At 36.4% G+C, this 18958-nt stretch overlaps 6 protein-coding genes and 2 non-coding genes across 8 annotated transcripts; 6 read left to right on the forward strand and 2 right to left on the reverse strand.

Moving 5' to 3' along the window:
- The first annotated feature begins 657 nt into the window (after positions 1-657).
- On the forward strand, positions 658-2214 carry LOC106443497 (ethylene-responsive transcription factor ERF038). The gene has a single exon (XM_013885059.3). It carries the CDS (start codon positions 1324-1326, stop codon positions 1933-1935), a length of 612 nt encoding a protein of 203 aa, XP_013740513.1. The 5' UTR covers positions 658-1323; the 3' UTR covers positions 1936-2214.
- A 3435-nt stretch (positions 2215-5649) lies between these two features.
- LOC125607804 lies at positions 5650-5729 on the reverse strand. Its single transcript, XR_007338870.1, has one exon. It is a non-coding gene; the product is annotated as a small nucleolar RNA Z221/R21b (small nucleolar RNA).
- Positions 5730-5799: 70 nt separating this feature from the next.
- Positions 5800-5887, reverse strand: LOC125607699. The gene has a single exon (XR_007338770.1). It is a non-coding gene; the product is annotated as a small nucleolar RNA SNORD96 family (small nucleolar RNA).
- A 2218-nt stretch (positions 5888-8105) lies between these two features.
- LOC106443498 (CASP-like protein 2B1) lies at positions 8106-9550 on the forward strand. The gene is made up of 3 exons (XM_013885060.2): positions 8106-8498; positions 8578-8710; positions 9143-9550. Exons 1-3 carry the CDS (start codon positions 8284-8286, stop codon positions 9392-9394), a joined length of 600 nt encoding a protein of 199 aa, XP_013740514.1. The 5' UTR covers positions 8106-8283; the 3' UTR covers positions 9395-9550.
- Positions 9551-10135: 585 nt separating this feature from the next.
- On the forward strand, positions 10136-10724 carry LOC106443499. The gene is made up of 2 exons (XM_013885061.3): positions 10136-10402; positions 10555-10724. Exons 1-2 carry the CDS (start codon positions 10185-10187, stop codon positions 10568-10570), a joined length of 234 nt encoding a protein of 77 aa, XP_013740515.1. The 5' UTR covers positions 10136-10184; the 3' UTR covers positions 10571-10724.
- Positions 10725-11343: 619 nt separating this feature from the next.
- On the forward strand, positions 11344-12722 carry LOC106437860. Its single transcript, XM_048775435.1, has 2 exons — positions 11344-11554; positions 11951-12722. Exons 1-2 carry the CDS (start codon positions 11479-11481, stop codon positions 12613-12615), a joined length of 741 nt encoding a protein of 246 aa, XP_048631392.1. The 5' UTR covers positions 11344-11478; the 3' UTR covers positions 12616-12722.
- Positions 12723-12890: 168 nt separating this feature from the next.
- LOC106437866 (mitochondrial import inner membrane translocase subunit TIM14-1) lies at positions 12891-14846 on the forward strand. Its single transcript, XM_013878867.3, has 3 exons — positions 12891-13115; positions 14275-14453; positions 14563-14846. The coding sequence occupies exons 1-3, from the start codon at positions 13113-13115 to the stop codon at positions 14717-14719; spliced, it is 339 nt and encodes a 112-aa protein (XP_013734321.1). The 5' UTR covers positions 12891-13112; the 3' UTR covers positions 14720-14846.
- Positions 14847-15417: 571 nt separating this feature from the next.
- Positions 15418-18842, forward strand: LOC106437862 (mitochondrial substrate carrier family protein C-like). The gene is made up of 6 exons (XM_013878860.3): positions 15418-17136; positions 17229-17373; positions 17457-17572; positions 17668-17746; positions 18018-18251; positions 18330-18842. The coding sequence occupies exons 1-6, from the start codon at positions 15713-15715 to the stop codon at positions 18672-18674; spliced, it is 2343 nt and encodes a 780-aa protein (XP_013734314.2). The 5' UTR covers positions 15418-15712; the 3' UTR covers positions 18675-18842.
- Positions 18843-18958: the final 116 nt, after the last annotated feature.

Below are 18958 nucleotides of genomic sequence, written 5' to 3' on the forward strand. Positions count from 1 at the left end.
TCATGTACGTATACATGCATAGCACGGGACGACGCAAAACTATTTAATTCGGCTACAATTTTTAATTTCATGAATTTACAGATTGAAAATGAAAAAATCACCATTGAAAAGGAAATTTGCGATTTCAAGGCCAACAGTAATGTATAGCATCTAGATGGGTTTTTGCCTGATTGAATAAAAAGAATAAGAAAATGAGGTGAGAGACAAAAAAATCGAGACTTTACCCAACTGATGAAAAACTCATCACTCAGCTGTCACTTGCTTATTGGTTATCATATTAAATTATTTTTGGAGAGAGTTCAGTTCAATTATGCCGATGCAGGTGTCCTAAGACTACCTCCTTTGGAGTTCTTTAATTAGAATCTCACCTTTGAAAAAAAAAAAAAAAGAGTAAAGAAAGGTTTTAAAACAAATGTTTTTAAAACCACTTCTAAACTTTAACTTTCTATATGTCTTGTATTTAGCATTTTAGAATTAAAAAAAATAGAAAATTTAGTTATTTATTTTTTTATTTTTTTAGAATCCCACCTAGTTTCTAATGGTTGGAAATGCTCTAAATGCATTGTTTAAAATAGCATTGTTTAGGTGCCCAATAAATAGCAAACGCTAGCTGTGAGGAGTAAGTTCTTAGAATCACATTTAATCCCAAGAAAAAAAAAGAAAATAGAATCACCAAAAAATGAAGGCCAAATCCATCCTAAATAAATTCTCATTCTAACTTCTGAATTCTGATACTAGGAGTTATCCTTAGTTTGTATCATATACTACTATAGTGTGATTTAACATACCACCATACCATCTCTTATCATATTTGTTGTCTATTACCATCATCTCTTAATTAATTGCCTTTTTGAAATGCACTGTTATTTGTATTGTTATCTCTTTTAGTTTTGTGGCTAAAAATGTTTATCAATCAAACTTCTAGGAACGGATTATAAATAAATAGTAACTATTCGAGCATTTTCTATTTTTTCTTTTGCTCATAGCCTCATATATATATAATGGTTCCAAACATATTAATGTTATATGAGTTCCATTGTATCTACATATATATAGAGAGAAAGAGTGTTTTTTCATTTGTATAGATTGAAATCCAAATGTGTATTGAATACGTATACATGCATTTTAGGTATAGCCTACAAAAAGAAACTCTGATTTCTAATTTGGATGTATATAATAACCAACTACATCCACCTATTCTTTTTTGTAACCACATCCACCTATTCTTCTCAGACTCTTTTCTACTCACACTAAATCAAAAACACAAAATATATTTCCCTCTCTAAACATCTTCCCACCAAAGTAGCCCTTTCGTAACATTTGATGGATCACTCATCTTCTTCGGAATCACATCTTGATGACTACAGGAGAAGGCCTCAGGCCAAGGCCACAGCGAGAGCAGTGAATAATAATAAAAATATCAAGAAGAAAAGAGTCAAAGAAGATCTTGATGATGATGAAAAGATTAATGTTTCAAAGCATCAAAGTTTTAGAGGGGTGAGAATGAGGCAATGGGGAAAATGGGTCTCGGAGATCAGAGAGCCAAAGAAGAAATCTAGAATCTGGCTTGGTACCTTCCCCACGGCGGAGATGGCTGCTCGTGCTCACGACGTGGCGGCTTTAGCCATAAAAGGTGACTCTGCTCATCTCAACTTCCCGGAGCTAGCCTACCACCTCCCTAGACCGGCTAGTGCCCACCCTAAAGACATCCAAGCAGCCGCAGCGGAGGCTGCAGCTTCAGTAGTCATTGATATGGACATAGAGACGTCGTCACCTTCTACCGGAGCCACGGAACTGTCGCCTCCTGCTGTGGCCTCAACAGCCGATGACGCGTTCTCCGACCTTCCGGACCTCTTCCTCGACGTGAACCACAAAAACGATGGCTTTTGGGAGTCCTTCCCTTACGAGGAACCCTTCTTCTCGGGAAGTTACTAGAAAACAAAGACGGTGTGGTCTTTGTTTCGTTTTTTTTTTGTCATGTGAAACTTTTTGAGGTGAAAAATCACCTGTTGATTCAAATAGTATAATTATTTGTTTTTTTTTCTCTTTTTATTTCTTTTTTTGTAAAACTTTTACGTGGGTAAATGCATGTGTGATATGTAAGTTTTTTTTTTGCTTAAAGATATGTAAGCTATAAATGTTATTTGTTTTGTAACAAAGTCCCATTCTTGTGTGTAGGCCTGTTGTTTCTTACAACTGTTTATTTCCCCTAAAGTTTTTCAGATGTACATTTCTGACCACTAAATTTACTTTTAAGTCTGACACTGCTTTTTTCCTCCAATATAAAAGCTGGCATATGAATAGAAATCAAGATATTTTTGTCTGTGACATTGATGTGTCTATCTAATCAAAGAGAAATAAGTTTGCATTTCAATTCATAGCGAATAAACTCGAACAGTAATAAGGGCATTTTAATTATATTTTATATTTCCAATTTATTTTGAAATAAAAAATTTTCAACCCTATTTTATTTTCCAAACCAAAATAGAATAGAGTATCACTTAATTCTATTTTAAAATGTATATTTAAAGAAAAAATAGAATACTACATTAAAATGCTTTAATTGACTATTTGATAGAAAGTAGCACCCAAATAGTACAATAAAATGAGAAAAATGAGGTAAAATAGCACTAGGGACAAATTTTGTTATTTTTTCTATTGAATTTCTTTATTTAATCTTTCTGTCATTCTCCAGTTTTTCATTTTTGGCAAAATTCTGTCATTTTCCAGTTTCCAAATTGATTCGCTATCTCCTCTTTGCTGTGAGATTTTGGCCCTTATAAAGTTTTCTTTTTGAACATTAAGTCTATAAAGTTGGGAAAAAAATGACCCATTGGACCATTTGTTTTAATACGTGTGATGTCTCTAATGTCCTTTTTGTTGGAACTAATTTTCATTGGAAAACTACATTTTGTCTCTATTTTTAATGCTAATTTATTATGGTATTATAATTATAAAAAATTAAACAGGCGATTCGACAACCGATAATACTATTTGTTTTATGAAGATCTACGTCTAATTACATCACATGAACCGTCGATCCACGACTTACCGGTTTTACTTGCACCATGTTGAAATCCATTGTAAGATTTTCTTCCGTAATTATTTTTTCCGGGAATTAAAACTTGGATCTCCATATTTTGTCTTTAAACCTTAACAACTAGGCTACAGTGCTTCCACACATTTTGTCTCTATCAGGTCTCTGTATTTACATATTCGATAATTATGAGTATTATTTTCGTCATTTAGAATAACGGTCGACAGTGACTATAATCATATTGAAAATATGAAAACTATCTTCTGAATTAACTAGGTGATGGTAAATTAGTCTAATTATTTTGAATCTGGGCTTGTATCTATGTTGATCCTAAATTTGATTCATGCCTGAAACTAAATTATCAGGACAGTCTAGATTTGAGTTTAAATCAAAGTGGTTAACATTTTGGACCGTAACAAACTATCAGTAAATTCGCTGACATTAGTCCAAAGGTATTTCAAACCTGAGCCATGTAGTACTATTTCGGATTAATTACTATATAAAAATTAAATATATTTCTTTGAAACCGATTTGATCAGCCGATAAAACAAATAAAAATGATTAAAAAAAATTAATAATCATTATGCATTGTGAACAATGAATTGGTTGTTTATGCCTCTTTTAAGAAAAAATAAAATAAAAAGTTATACAAATTAAGGTTTTACGTTTGAATTTACATGTATAATCTTCCTAAATATTTTACTCTAAGGCCCCAACTGAGATGTGAATGTCATATATATATATATATATAATTGTATATATACATATATGACAGACTATAATAGATTGCTGTCGAAATCAATCAATTTTTAATCAAAAAGTTGGTGCTGGAAATACAGACAAAAATACCGCTGAAATATTTATGATTTATCTATTGTAGAACCAAGCAATAAACACAAACAAATTATCGAATTATTGTAAAGTTTATTTTTTTTATTAAAAAGTTAATGTACAAACATATCTCTGCGCAAAGAGCAACTAATAAAAGTACCCCATGACAAGAATGTTTGTTTGATACATTTATACTCCTCCATTCTTTAAAAAAATTGTTTCAAAAATATGTATGTTTGAAATTTTATAACAATTTTTATAAAGTAAACCTTTAAAAAAAATAACTGTATATTTTAAAATACTATTGATTTAGAATTATGTGAAATAGGTAAATACAAAAAAAATATACATTTATTAGCAACACTTATTATATTTTCTTAATATGTTATCTTTTAAGAACGGAGAGAGTGTATTATAAAAAAAAATAACAAATTTAAGTTACAAATTTGGTTATATATACACATACTATGACGTCAAAATAAGATATCAAGCGAAGGTATCACAAAACAGAACTTTTCATAACCTGTCTAAACCCCAATTGCTTACCTATATTTTTCTTATTGATTTAAATTTTTTTTAGTTTAATGATATTTTAATTTGAAATCATTAAATTAAAATTAAATGATATTCAAATTGAGTCTCCATATGATCTAATACATGATGGATACGTAAACAGGCTAACAATAATGTTCGTCTCTCAACAAAATGAAAATTCAATGTTAATGCAAGGCCCCATTAGCGACATCAAAATAAGTAAATAAGGCCCATCATAGTTTTAAAAGCCAATTTGCCTACAAAAAAATGGGGCTCAGGTGAACAATTTTATAAAATAATATGTCAAAATACAATTTTACAGAAACATTGGGGATGAAAACAAAAAGTAGAATGGACTTGGGATTCAAACAAGGGTCAAAACGTTAAAGCGAGCTAAGCCGGGAAAAGGGGAATAATAACCCCTAAAACTTTCCGGCGAGAGATGAAAAGAACTTCAAACATGTGAACATACGAGATACTATCACGAGATGGTATATAATCAGATTTTACTCCAACTTGAACTTGCTGCGGGAAATTAGCCCTTATTGAACTTGAACCACTGTTTGTTGTCTAGATATAAAACCACAAAGGATACATAACATGTCTTCCAACGGCTCTATCTCGAACCTTTACATTTCGTTTGTTTTTGATTAAAAAATACTTTATCTGATCATAGGCTCTGTTGGAGCAAAATCGTCAATCCTTATTATAAGGTTGCCTAAAATTAGAGTATTTTTTATTACATAATCAAGCAATCTACAAAGTGCCGACAAATCAGGCATTCAAATTGAAGGATATGTTATTATTAAAAACTCACAATGTTACAAATAAGATAAATAAGCATTAAACCGATCGGTCTTGCAATGACGAATGATGATGACAAACCAACAAACCACAGAGAAATTTGGACTCGATTCAACAACCAGCATTGCCTAATAAAGCACAAAGACAAAAGATTGCAACACTATACAATCAATCCGAAAGATACAATTCAACTCTTATCAAAAACGTAGATTGAAACAATAACAAAACATAAACAAAAATAACTAAAACAGAATTAAAAAAAGGGTAATAACTAATAACCATCAGGAACCAAAAGTTATCATCAAAAAAAATATACAGTCCGCATCAAGGTCAAATCATTAATAATGACCGTCATTTGGTTATTATTAAACCTTTTTTTTTTTACAAAAATTATTATTAAACCTTTCTCTATACAAAATTCAAATAAAATTTCTAAAAAAAAAAGGCTCAGATAAAATATGGGTAGAGATAGTTATCAGCACAAAATCAGAGTGGTGCATGACATTCTCAATCATCACTGCCTCTATAGTCTCTAACAAAACAAAACACTAATTGTCTAACTAACTTAAACACTAATGTAATAAGAAACAATAAAGCCTCAGAATTGCAGAAGTATCATCAAATAAACAATCAGTCCCGAAAGATGGTGTTCTTTTTATAATCTGATCTCCTCATTGGCTCTAAACCCTAATTCAAATTTCAAGAATAAAAAATAAATATAGATCTCATGGCCGGCCCAAACGGTAAAAGCAGCGACGCCGCTCCGCAAAGCAATGGGTATATGAGAGCCCTACACCTCAGACGGAGTAAGCCGTGAGGCTCCTACAACGTCCTCGGTTTACACATTTGCTTTGTGACGTATACTTGTGGATTATGCAATCACAGTACTCAAGAATGCTCCTTCATAAGTATTAGATTTCTTGGAGAGAAATCACGTCACTATCAATAATCATAACCAAGTAAAAAAAACAGAATAACAAAACCACTTATAACTAACAGGGAGAATAAACTTTAACTACTGATGAGTAAGAGAAGATTGATGGAGAAGAATCGATGAGGATGAAGAAGGTTCGTAATGTGTTCTATATATACAATAGATGTTGGAAGCCCTAGAGATTCGATTCTTAACGTCCTAGTAATACGGGCCTTAAGTCGGTTAAAGGGCCATAATGGATACAGAATAGCACAACTACAGCCCAATAGTGTTTTCGTTGATTTAATTGAGTGGGTTGCACGTTGAACCATCAGACCGGACATGCCCTATAAAGATTGAGATTGTCTTGTGTCTGCCTTTGGAGAGGAGGGAAGATGGCTTTGACTTTGTTATAAGCTTTTGAGGTATTTTTGAATTCGTAATCAGTTTGATATACACCAAAGCAAAACAGTAATTTATTTTTGAAAATCACATATAGGTCTATGTTGTTTCATCACACTCTCGTATGATAGTTGAATCTTTCCTCTAGTGTGCCTTGGCTTGGATTAAAGATGATAAATGATGGTCATGGAAATAATATATAAAGATGTAGGTTGGTATAAGAAGTCTGTTTTGCATACACTTGACTCATTCTCCTTCTTTGAAACTTGAGAGAGAGAAACCATTGATACCATCTGCGTACTAGGGCTTGCTCATACAATCCATATAAGCTCGTAGCCTGTGTAGGAAAAAGTTGATGGAACATCATAGTTGTGACTATTCAAAAACACAGATAGTTAGTTACACATTACACTTACAGTGTTACACACCTATGTCAAAGAAAAAGAAAAATAGATCAGTGTTTAACTACACATCTTTGGTGAGCTTACAATTAAAAAAGTGACAATGAGTTAGGCACCATTAGTCGGTAGGGCGGTGCTGAAATAGAGAACCATGATTACACAAGAACTAACTTTTAACCAACCGCATACAACACCACACCACTTCCATCGTTCACCAACCCCACAATCAAATACGTTGCATGCCTCGTTACTCATTTCCAGTATTGTTCATTTCACACCCACTTTTGGTAACTCCATTTCTTTTCTTAAATACATGGTTTCGTTCAGTTTTCTTGATAACTAAGCTCCTAAATATTACACATGAGAACTGTTTAAACAAAATCAAGTGATGGTAGCTTCATTTTTTTGCTAGAGGCATTAATTATCTCTTAGTCCACTTTAATTATTTTAATACTCAGTTTGAGATCTCTAATGAACATGCAAATGGTGTTACATCAAAGAAGAGTCTATTGCGGAATCTTCATATAATTAATAATTTGATTGGACACGATGAATCTTCGTTCTCCTCCTTCAACGTTTCCTAGAAAAAATAAAGAAGCCGACTCTCATATATCACTTTCATCTCTCCCTCTCCATCTTACAATTTAATAATCGCGTGCACTTAAATGCTCTAACCTCTAACGCCCATTTCGTTTATCACTTCATTTCCATATCATATACAATCCAAAATCTTAATTTAATATCTTAAAGATACGTGTAGGGCACTAGGGATGGGCAGCAAATGGTTTTGGCTCCGTGGGGGAGTTTCAAGAACTTGTCTCCTACGTCACCTAGACTGACCTAGCACCTTCCTTCACTTTTTAGTATTTTTCATCACTACTCAAGTTCCAAAACCCTTAATTTTTTAATTTCATATGAATTCGTGTACTTAAAAGTTAAAAACCAGTGTTTTGAAAACCAAACAAACCAGTTTATTACTCCTATAAAACATTGCTTAATACCACAAAATAAAACTGGTGAACACAAAACAATCAAACACTACGTGCAAATGATTAATAAACTACTTTTAGGGTTGTTACAAAAAAAAAAAAAAAACTACGTTTAGGGATAGGGTTGGTGGACTCACGGGTACCACTAATCTATATAGATAAAAATGATTTCAACTCTACACCTTTAATGTTACAATTAATGTAATTTTTTTCTTTTTTTTTAAGCAACTAGTTGCTTTTACACGGTGTTCTGTAAAGAGTGCTTTAAAAGCAACAAGAAGGAGCCAGCGACAAACCAATGTACTGTATCTGAAATGTCTTCTGAGTTCTCACTAACTTTCTGTCAGTTTACATAAATAATTAGCGATAAAGATGAGTTACTTAGGAGTTGGAGTCAGTCCCGGGAACGTCGCTGGAGCCCCAATGAAGTTGAACGATCGCAAAGTGAGACTCACGGAGCTGATTCTGAGGTGTTTGGTGGGTGCCCTCGCTCTCATCTCCGCCATTCTCGTTGCTACAGACACACAAGTCAAAGAGGTTTTCACCATCCAGAAGAAGGCCAAGTACACCGACATGAAGGCTCTTGTGTAAGCTCATGTCAGACCCAACAGTTTGATCGGTTCCATATTGTATAGAGTTCGCATTAGTGTTTTCTCTGAGTTTCAGGTTATTGGTGGTCGTCAATGGCATAGCAGCCGCTTATTCCTTGGTGCATGGGGTTCGTTGCGTGGTGGGTATGATGAAAGGACGCGTTTTGTTCAGTAAGCCCCTGGCTTGGGCCATTTTCTCCGGTGACCAGGTCAGTCTCTGTTCTTGCTTGGTCCCGTTGACTATTGAGTGTTTCTGAAAGTCGTGTGCTTGATGTAAGTTTGTGGGTCCGGTCAGTGAATGCTAAGGACGAGCCAAAAAATTTCGGTGCCTGAGCTGTTGAGAAATCTATTGTGTGGTTGAGATTTATTTGTTTGGTAGGGTACATACAATAGTTTAACGGTATTGTGGGCTACAATCTTCAACTTTTGTCTTTAAAAAAAAAGTTTTTGTCTTAAATAAGTACAGAGAGCTAACAAAGTACATAGAGCTAAATTAGAATGGTAATGATGTCAGATGGGTCCTCATAAATGAAAACAATGAAACTGACTTGGTCTTTGTATTGACCATTTTGACCTCTGTTATCTATGTGTAAGTAGATTTGTTAATGACCTTTGTTATCTATGTCACTATGTGTAAGCAGGCCGTAGCTTACTTGACTGTGGCTAGCGTTGGAGCAGCGGCGCAGTCTGCAGCCTTTGCGAAGCTGGGTGAGCCAGAGCTTCAATGGATGAAGATATGCACAATGTATGGGAAGTTCTGTAACCAAGTGGGTGAAGGGATTGCGACCGCTTTGCTTGCTAGCATTGGTATGGTTATGATCTCTTGCATCTCAGCTTTTGGTCTCTTTCGTTTGTATGGGGGAAACAAAGCCAGGCAAAGCTCACTGTGGTGAAGGCCATGGTTCATACTGGTCTTGGACTAATCCTGCTTGTGTTGAATAATTGTGGTGTGCTTTTTACTCACTCTCTCTGTCTTTCAATGTGTATACCGTCTGTTATACTTTCACGATCTCATTTGCACAATAATAATAATCCAGATTGTTGTTTGATCACGAGTCTATATGGACTATTCTCTAGCCGAGCAAATGTGAAAATAGAACAGCCGGATATATACTGTTCAATCAAAACCATAATATTTCTGAACTCTATAATTTACAATTCTGCCAAATGTGTTTTTTTAAAGTAACATAAACATATTTTTCTAGATTATGAGAACGTTTTGGACTGGGCACATCTAAACTAGACACCACAATATATAATCTTAGCATAAATATCAATCTTATGAGGGCTAAATTTGGGGACCAAAACAAATGTTTCATCCGATTGTTGCCAAAATCGACCCAGCCTATGACTTATAGGGTTTACCTTAGTTAGTTTTTAACAACCAAATCTATTTTGGAGTTGTAGTTGTTTAATTAATGACCAAAACGGAACTTCAACTCACCCATGGATATAATTAGGGATGGATGACCATCCAACTTTGAAATCTTAACTTCATTTATCAAAATCATAACCTCGCCAAAACCAATAGTTATATATAGACGTGGACAGAAAAGGGCAAGTTATATATAGACGCAAGGGCATTGTAACTTATTTTTAGAAGAATTGTTCCCTTAAGTATATATATAGACTTAGATTGTCCAAAACCAAAATATTTCTGAACTTTTACGTTTTGGGGACAAGATGGAGAAGAAGGTAGCTTTGGTGTTGTCGTTGATGTTGCTTATGTCTATGAACTCGGTGTTGGTTTCGGCTGAGGAAGCAGCACCAACGGTTGGACAGAGGGTAGACACAGCCACGAACGACGTTACCAACTTCTTCAATGAACATGCCGGTCCTGCCGCCGATACGGTCTCCTCTACAGCCAAGTCGGTCTACAACTGGTTTGGTGATAAAGCCAAGTATGTTTTATAAACCTTTTTTGCTACCCTGACTATCATACCTTCTATACTTCTAGTTAATCTACATGATTCAGGATTATGCAATACATAGAAGTATAGAACATTTCCACAACTACTACTTTATGTATGAACAATTTTGTTTATTTTTGTAGGGAATGGGGCCTCTAAACTATATGTTTTATGAGCGAAGGATTTGCGGACTTGGGATTGGAAGCATTTTCATGTATTAGAGTTTGATATCCGTGTACTATTTTATGTAAGATTAAATTATAAGAAAGATATACAATTTGATCAAAGATAAGAGAGACAATATTCTATGTTCTAACAGCTGCACAACAACAGAATCATTCGCTATTTTGAAAATTTAGTGATGAAATGGCATTTGCATATGCCTTCTATTATATACATGAAAATAGGTCAATGTGGGTGAACTAAAAATATATTTAAAAAGTATTTTAGCATTTTGACAAAAAAACATCTGCCCACCATGTTAAATTTACTCTTTTTTCATCCTTTTGACATCAAAAGAATCAATCAATCTAGTTTTAAAAAAAAGAATCAATCAATCTACTCTATTAAATGAAATAAACGAAGATGTTAAAAATAACTTTAGACTACAAGGCAAGAAATAGGTAAAACAAAAAAAGAACCAATATGCCACTATTTGTTTGAATTCTAATAATTATATATATATTTTGGAAATTCATGCTACTGACTTTTTTGTCACTTAGATAACCACGAATTTAAAGTTATTATTATTATTTTTTTTTTTGACAACAGTTATTATTATTTATAAATACAGAAGAATTAGTAACAAAAAAAACGAACGAAGAAAATATAATACTCAAGCCAGAAGGTATTGAAGGCGGAAAAGAAAAAAAGAAACAAAACGTATCTCACTGTTCTTCGAACACGGGACCTGTGCATCACAGCGAGAAACTCTCGCCGCTGGACCACCGAAAAATATACTCTTTAGATTTAACTTGCACCAAACATAACAAAAGCGACTCTAAAACCCTACAAGATTCATTCATTTTGGGAACCTGATTCCAGCAAATCGAGCAACAGAAACGGCGATGGGAAGATCGGCTCTGATTCACCTGATTCGTTCCCAATCTCGGCGTCTCTCTTCCTCCACCTTCAATAATACAGGTTCTTTATCTCTCCTCTATACTGTTCTGTAGTAGACACGGCTGCTACTTGTCTTTATGGGTTTTGTGTCCGAATTCTAAAACAGCCCTCCTTGTCTGCTTCCCCTTTTTCGATTTTATATCGAAAGTTCTTTCCTTTTAACTGACCCAATTCAATAAAAATTGCTATTGAGTTGAAAAATTAAAAAAAAAAGTTAGGATTTTTTTCAGCTCTGTTGAAGCATTTTGAGTCTTAGCAGACAAGTACTTGTTGAGACAATATATTGTCTTGGTGAGCTTGTTGTGTCTCTATCTTTCAAAAGATCACTGGATCAGGTCGAGCTTTAGATCTTAAGTAGACGAATGGTACTGATTCATCAAGCTCAGCATTCTTACTTGATGATCTGTTTTTTTTCAGGATATGGTCGGTCCATAGCAGGGACATGGTCACCATCATCGTCATCATCAGTGATACCTAAGGTCAGATTCCCTGAGGTTTCTTCCTTTAACCAGAGAAGCTGGGCATCATCTGGAGCAAAGACTAACGATGATGATGATGAGCACAAGATCAGCATCGGACCACAAGAGAAGAAAGAAGAAGAAGACAACGGCGGAGGCGGCGTGGTTTACTACGGCCCAATCTCATCAACCATAAAGAAAGTGAAACTCCTCTCGCTCTCCACCTGCTGCCTCTCCGTTTCCCTCGGCCCAGTCATCACGTTCATGACCTCGCCGGGGCTCAACGTCATCATGAAAGGCGCGGTTGCCTCCACCGTGATCTTCCTCAGCGCTTCCACAACCGCTGCGCTACACTGGTTCGTTAGCCCTTACGTTCACAAGCTGAGGTGGCAGCCTGGTTCAGACACGTTTGAGGTCGAGATGATGACTTGGCTTGCCACGTTTGCGCCGAAGACGCTGAAGTTTTCGGACGTACGTTATCCAGACACGCAGAGGCCGTTTGTGAGCTTCAAGGCGGAAGGGAATTACTACTTTGTGGATGCGGAGCACTGTCCTAACAAGGCGTTGTTGGCTAGGCTCACTCCTCCAAAGGATGCACATGACTCTGCTTTCAAGAACTTGTGATGATCCCAGAGATTACATTTTCCTTTTCTTGATATTATACTCTCTTTTTGTTGGGTTTGCAACACTTTTAGTTCTGTGGACTATGAATAAAGTGCAAGTTATTTTTAGCTAAAAACACAAATATTAAGAAAATTGTTATTTTTCTTAAAAAATTATTTAATAAATAAACTAAATATAACTCAATCAGTCACAAGAGTTTACATAATTTAATTAAGAGTTTACATAATTTAATTCGATATTTAATAAATACAAAACATGGCTTTAGCATTTGAACTGAGTCACAACGGGGCGGCCCAGTAGCCCAACATCCTATCTACAAACCCGGTTGGGTTAAAAACCGGTTTTCTGCTATTGATTTAATTTTAGATAGAATGATCGAAGAGCTCTGACGGCACCGGTGTGAGTCTTCGTCACTGACGCCTTTGGCAAATCTAACTCTGGAAAAAAATCGGATCCAAGTAAATCTGTGGATGAAACGAAGGATCCCAGCCTCCTGAATGGTAATTCCGATCACTACTCTCTCCCGTTCATCCGTTTCCGTTAATTACCAGTTTTGCCATCTGCGGTTTCATTTCATCAACTTAGTTTACAGTTGAGCCGATCTGGCTGGTGCTCATGGTCTGTTCAAGTCTTGTGTCTTCTTAATGCTAGATATGAGCTACTTGATATAGGTCAAAGTGGAAAGTAGTTATCTTTGTAAGTGTCATCTCGTAGTAGAATTAGGTTTCCATAGACAAACTCAAAAAAAAAAAAAATACTTTTGATATGATATTTTGTTTTTTCAGACAGCTTACAATGATAACTGGAAAAATCATAGGTTTGGTAATCGGTGGTGGATCGGTACTGTCTTTCACCATGTTCTGGTGGTGCTGGAAAAAAGACAGAAACCATCAATAGCAACTAGTAACATTTTGATAATAAAAATTGAATGTTGACTGAAATAACTTAGGTACTTCAGATAGAAGACATTCAATTCTTTTTACCAAACTGTTATCAGTTGCTATAGATGGTTTCTGCATTTTTTTTCCAGCACCACCAGGCAAAAGACACAGTGTAGATGGTTAACTCCACCACCAATTATCACGCTTTTGATTTTTCTATTTATCCTTCTACTTCTGCCTGAAAAGCAAAAATATTATATTGAATGTACTTTTTGAGTTTGTCTATAAAACCTTTATTCTAGTAAGAGATAACACTTAACGAGATAACTAATTTTGTCCACTTTGTTGTGTTCGTATATCAACTAGCTCAGATCTATAAAGGTAAACAAGTTTGTGAAAATCTGATTTTAATGTTCACACCAGTTTTGTGAAAATCAATTGGCCTTTCATTTTAATTAGGTAATGATTTTTCAGGATATTGTTAAACTGATTCGATTAGTTATTCTCTTTCTTTAATAGGAAACGATCCATAAAATCTTTGAAAAAGTCATGAGTTTGGCATTGTCTTGTCTCTTCTTTTTCCATTTGTAAGGAAGTGAGTCTGTTTGGTTTGAGTTAAGCTACCATAGAAGCCATAATTTGCTATATACTTCTTAGTTTAACCTTCTTTCATTAATGCCTATGTGTGTATGTCCTTGATCCCTTATTTGATTAATTCCAATTGTTGTGTGTTATCATATACGAATGGATGATTTGGTTATGTGTGTTGGTACATCAGGCTACACCATTTTTGGCGGGAGTTGCGGTAGCTGCGACTGCACTTGCTGGTAGATATGGTATCCAAGCTTGGCAAGCCTTCAAGGCTAGGCCACCACGGCCCAAAATCAAGAAATTCTATGAAGGAGGTTTCCAGCCTACCATGACCAAAAGAGAAGCTGCTCTTATTCTTGGCATCAGGTGAAAGCTTTTGTGTGATCAATTTGCTTTGCATTTAGCAATGGTTTCATTGAGGAAAGTGTACATTGTTTTTAAAATGTGTGTGTTTGTGATTGAAAACAACACACAGGGAGAATGTTCCGGCCGAGAAGGTGAAGGAAGCACACAGGAAAGTGATGGTTGCAAACCATCCAGATGCAGGTGGTAGCCATTTCTTGGCCTCTAAGATCAATGAAGCTAAAGACGTCATGCTCGGCAAAACCAAAGGCAGCGGATCCCCCTTTTGATGCTCCACTAGAATCATCTCTGTCTTTGTTATAGGCTTATAGCAATGCATTGTTAAAGTGGAGATTGTACGCAGACCATTGGCTTTGTGGTCTCTTAGCGACATAAAAGACTCAAAATCTTTGTTTGCTTTGTGGTCTCTTTGTGACGTAACATAACAACAACAAACTTCTAAGCAGAAGGGTTTTTGTCTTTTTTCATAAATAAATCCATTAATGGAAAACATAAGTCCACGTGTCGCGAGGCTCCAGCAACATCTTACGTCAACCTCTATCCATTCATTCCCCCTATTAGCAACTCCCTCCACAAAACTTTTTTTTTAATTCTTCTGAAAAACATAATAATATAAGGACATTATTATTAAGATTTTTTAATTAAATCTTTATAATGCAAAAAATAAATGTATTGATATTTTATTAGAGTATTTTTAGAATTTAAGAAATCGAGGTTAAAGTTATGTTTGATTTTTTTTTTAAATGAGAAATAAGTTAAAAATATTTAATAATGATGGTGTAAAGCATTTCGAATCATTTAAATTTTAGTTGCTTATTAGTTTCGAGTGATTTTAATTTCAATTTATTTTTGTTTATTCGCTAAAAAGTTATTATAATACGAGATCTGGACATGACTTATCCATTACGTGCGAAATCGTATAACATTAAATATTAATTATCTTCTTCGAAATTCTTTTTAATTTTTCTTTTTGTAAGAGAAAGAAGGAAAGTAAATGGTAAACACAAAAGCTTCAACCTTTAAAAACTCTGTTCATCATCCTTTCATGCTCGCCTCTTCCCACTCCCACCATATCTGCTCTCTCTCTCTCTCTCTCACTCTCAGCATCTACGTTTAAAAGCCTTAAAGCTCCCATCTTTATCCATTTCCGCCTCCTTCAGATACTCTTTGACATCTGATTCGTCCGTTTTTGTTCTTAGGGTTGACGAGTTCGTGTTCTTGATTCGATTTTCTGCTGACCCATTGGATGTTGCGGTGACGCAATGGTGTCAGGGAACGATCCTATCGAGACCATATTCAATTCAATCCAAGTGGTGAAAGATGCTCTTCTTCCCATCGAGCTTGGGGTTAAAAAGGCTGCGAGAGACATCGAGAGCTGTTGGGTAAGCAAAGAGAAGGACTTTCGTTTGGGAAGAAACAGGAAGAAGCGGGTTTGTATTTGTCCAGAGTCTGAGGACAATGTAAACAGTGTTCAGAAGAAAGGTTTGTCTGTAAAGATCCCTGTGAAGTCACTCTTTGGCATGTTTTCACCTAATCTAGCGAACGTGAAGCTGAGCCGTGGAAATGGATTGGTCAAGAAGAAGAAGAAAGACAAGTTCTTGGAGAAAGAAGATGATGATGGTTCTTGTACGAACTGCTTTAAGTTCGCAATGACTTGGTCTTTGTTGGTTAGTGGCTTTGCCCATGCTTTTCCCATTCCCTTCAAGAAGAGGGTTCACAGAGATGAGAGCAGTCTCTTGCATTCACGTAGACACAACCTTAGATCAAAGGCTAAGTCTGTAGAAAAGGAAGGAAACCCCTTTTCGATTGAATGCGCAATGGGTTTCGTCATCGAAATGCTAGCTCAGAATCTCCAGAAGCTAGACCAGTTTGTGCAGGACAGTTCCAAGGAAGCTAGTCCTCTTGTCTTTAACATATGGGACGCTAGAAAGCTCGATGTGAATGGGTTCCTCGGGAACTTGATGTTTGCTAGAGTTGGAGACGTGGCGTCAGGTATAGTTGGCTTGACATCTCCCGTGAGCGAAGACGGTGATGAAAGTACTGCTGGTAGTAAGGAGGAAAGTGCTGTTGATTCTCGGCAGAGTCTGGCTAGTGGACTATTGAGTATACCTTTGTCTAACGTAGAGCGCTTGAAGTCCACACTGTCTACTATTTCGTTGACAGAACTTATCGAGCTTTTGCCTCAGTTAGGACGACCTTCAGGAGATCATCCGGACAAGAAGAAACTTATCTCTGTTCAGGACTTTTTCAGATACACCGAGTCTGAAGGCAGGAGATTCTTTGAAGAGTTAGATAGAGATGGTGATGGCAAAGTGACTTTGGAAGATCTGGAGATTGCAATGAGGAGAAGAAAGTTGCCAAGAAGATACGCCAAGGATTTTATGAGACGAGCGAGGAGTCATCTCTTCTCGAAATCGTTTGGTTGGAAGCAGTTTTTGTCCTTGATGGAACAGAAGGAGCCGACCATCCTCCGTGCCTATACTTCTCTCTGTTTGACCAAGTCCGGTACTCTTCAGAAGAGTGAGATATTGGCGTCGCTGAATAACGCAGGGCTTCCTGCTAATGAAGAGAATGCTATTGCCATGATGAGGTTCTTGATGGCTGATACTGAAGAGTCTATCTCTTATGGACATTTCCGTAATTTCATGGTTTTGCTGCCGTATGAGCGGTTACAGGATGATCCTCGGTAAGCATAATTCTTTGTTTGTAGAACAAGATTTGATGTTTTTGTTTTGTTGTACTACAAATGATGATTGGTGGTATTGTTTTCTTGTATAGTAACATCTGGTTTGAAGCGGCGACGGTTGTTGCTGTTGCACCCCCTGTGGCCTTGCCTGCTGGAGATGTTCTAAAATCTGCATTAGCGGGAGGACTTGCCTCTGCTCTCTCCACTTCCCTTATGCATCCGATTGACACAATCAAGGTGAGTCCTCTTGTTACCTTTGCAGCTGAATATGTTTGATGGTTTCTTGGTTTGGTGGTTTCATTATTCACTTTTGTTGCCAGACACGTGTGCAAGCATCAACCTTGTCATTTCCTGAAGTAATAGCAAAGCTTCCAGAGATTGGTGTCCGAGGAGTATACAAGGGTTCTATTCCAGCAATTCTTGGACAATTTTCAAGGTCTTTTTTAATTGTTTCAACTCAAAGGATAATTTGACTTTCTACTAGTTAAATTTTGTTTCCAGTGTGTCTTATTCTCTCTTTCATTGCTGTAGCCATGGCCTGCGGACAGGAATATTCGAAGCAAGTAAACTTGTGTTGATCAATTTTGCTCCCAATCTCCCAGAAATTCAGGTGATGATCATCACTGTACTCACTTTTTTGGCTGGTTTTGTCAAGATTCCAATTTTGTACTTCAAGTTTATATAGTTTTTCCTTAATTGTTTTTGTCTCATGGTATGCTCACTATTAGTGGCATCTCATTTCTCATAAAGTACTAGTAGTTATGCAAAATATCTGGCGACAGTAATGAATACCTGCTGCTGCTAGAGCTACGAGATCTCTTAATTGCTTGGTTTAGTAAGTGTTCTGTACTGAATAAGAAATGTTGGGCATTTTGATGCAGGTTCAATCGATTGCTTCATTCTGCAGCACGCTATTAGGCACGGCTGTGCGGATTCCATGTGAGGTGTTGAAGCAGAGGTTGCAAGCTGGCATGTTTAACAATGTAGGGGAAGCCATTGTAGGGACGTGGAAGCAAGACGGTCCAGGGGGTTTCTTCCGTGGGACAGGCGCAACTCTTTGCCGTGAAGTTCCACTATACGTTGTTGGCATGGGACTGTATGCAGAGTCCAAAAAGGTAACATAATCCAGATGATGAGATAATCAAAAGGGTCATTAAAAGCCGAGATGATAAGTTTGTGTGGGTTTTTTGTAGATGGTGGCGCAAGCACTGGGAAGAGAACTGGAGGCATGGGAGACAATAGCGGTTGGGGCGGTGTCAGGAGGTATAGCAGCAGTTGTGACAACGCCATTTGATGTGATGAAGACGAGAATGATGACTGCAACACCAGGGAGACCCATCTCAATGTCTATGGTTGCTATCTCGATTCTGCGCCAGGAGGGACCGCTTGGTTTGTTCAAAGGAGCAGTCCCGAGGTTCTTCTGGGTGGCTCCTCTTGGTGCCATGAACTTTGCTGGCTATGAGCTGGCCAAGAAAGCTATGCAGAAGAACGAGGAAGTTGTAATGGCTGATCAGCTTGGTCAGAAGAAGCTTTGCTAATGGGCTTTTACTTTGCTTTTTTGGGGGGACAGGTTAAGCCACAGATACACCTCTTTTGTTAAATGCTACTTTTGCAAATTTTGACAAAAACAAAAAAAGGTTAATTGTTTTGTTGTGTATCAAAGACGGTTTCATCCACTCATTATAAAACTTTGGTTCCAAGGTTGATTGTTTGACTGTAACGACGACTTCATAGAACAGTGTCACAGGACACTGGACAGTAACAATACTTGGACTCTTCTCATGAGAATTTAATCCTCACCAATCACCACACCGGTACACCT

Source organism: Brassica napus, chromosome A3, assembly GCF_020379485.1.
Source record: "Brassica napus cultivar Da-Ae chromosome A3, Da-Ae, whole genome shotgun sequence".
NCBI lineage: Eukaryota > Viridiplantae > Streptophyta > Magnoliopsida > Brassicales > Brassicaceae > Brassica > Brassica napus.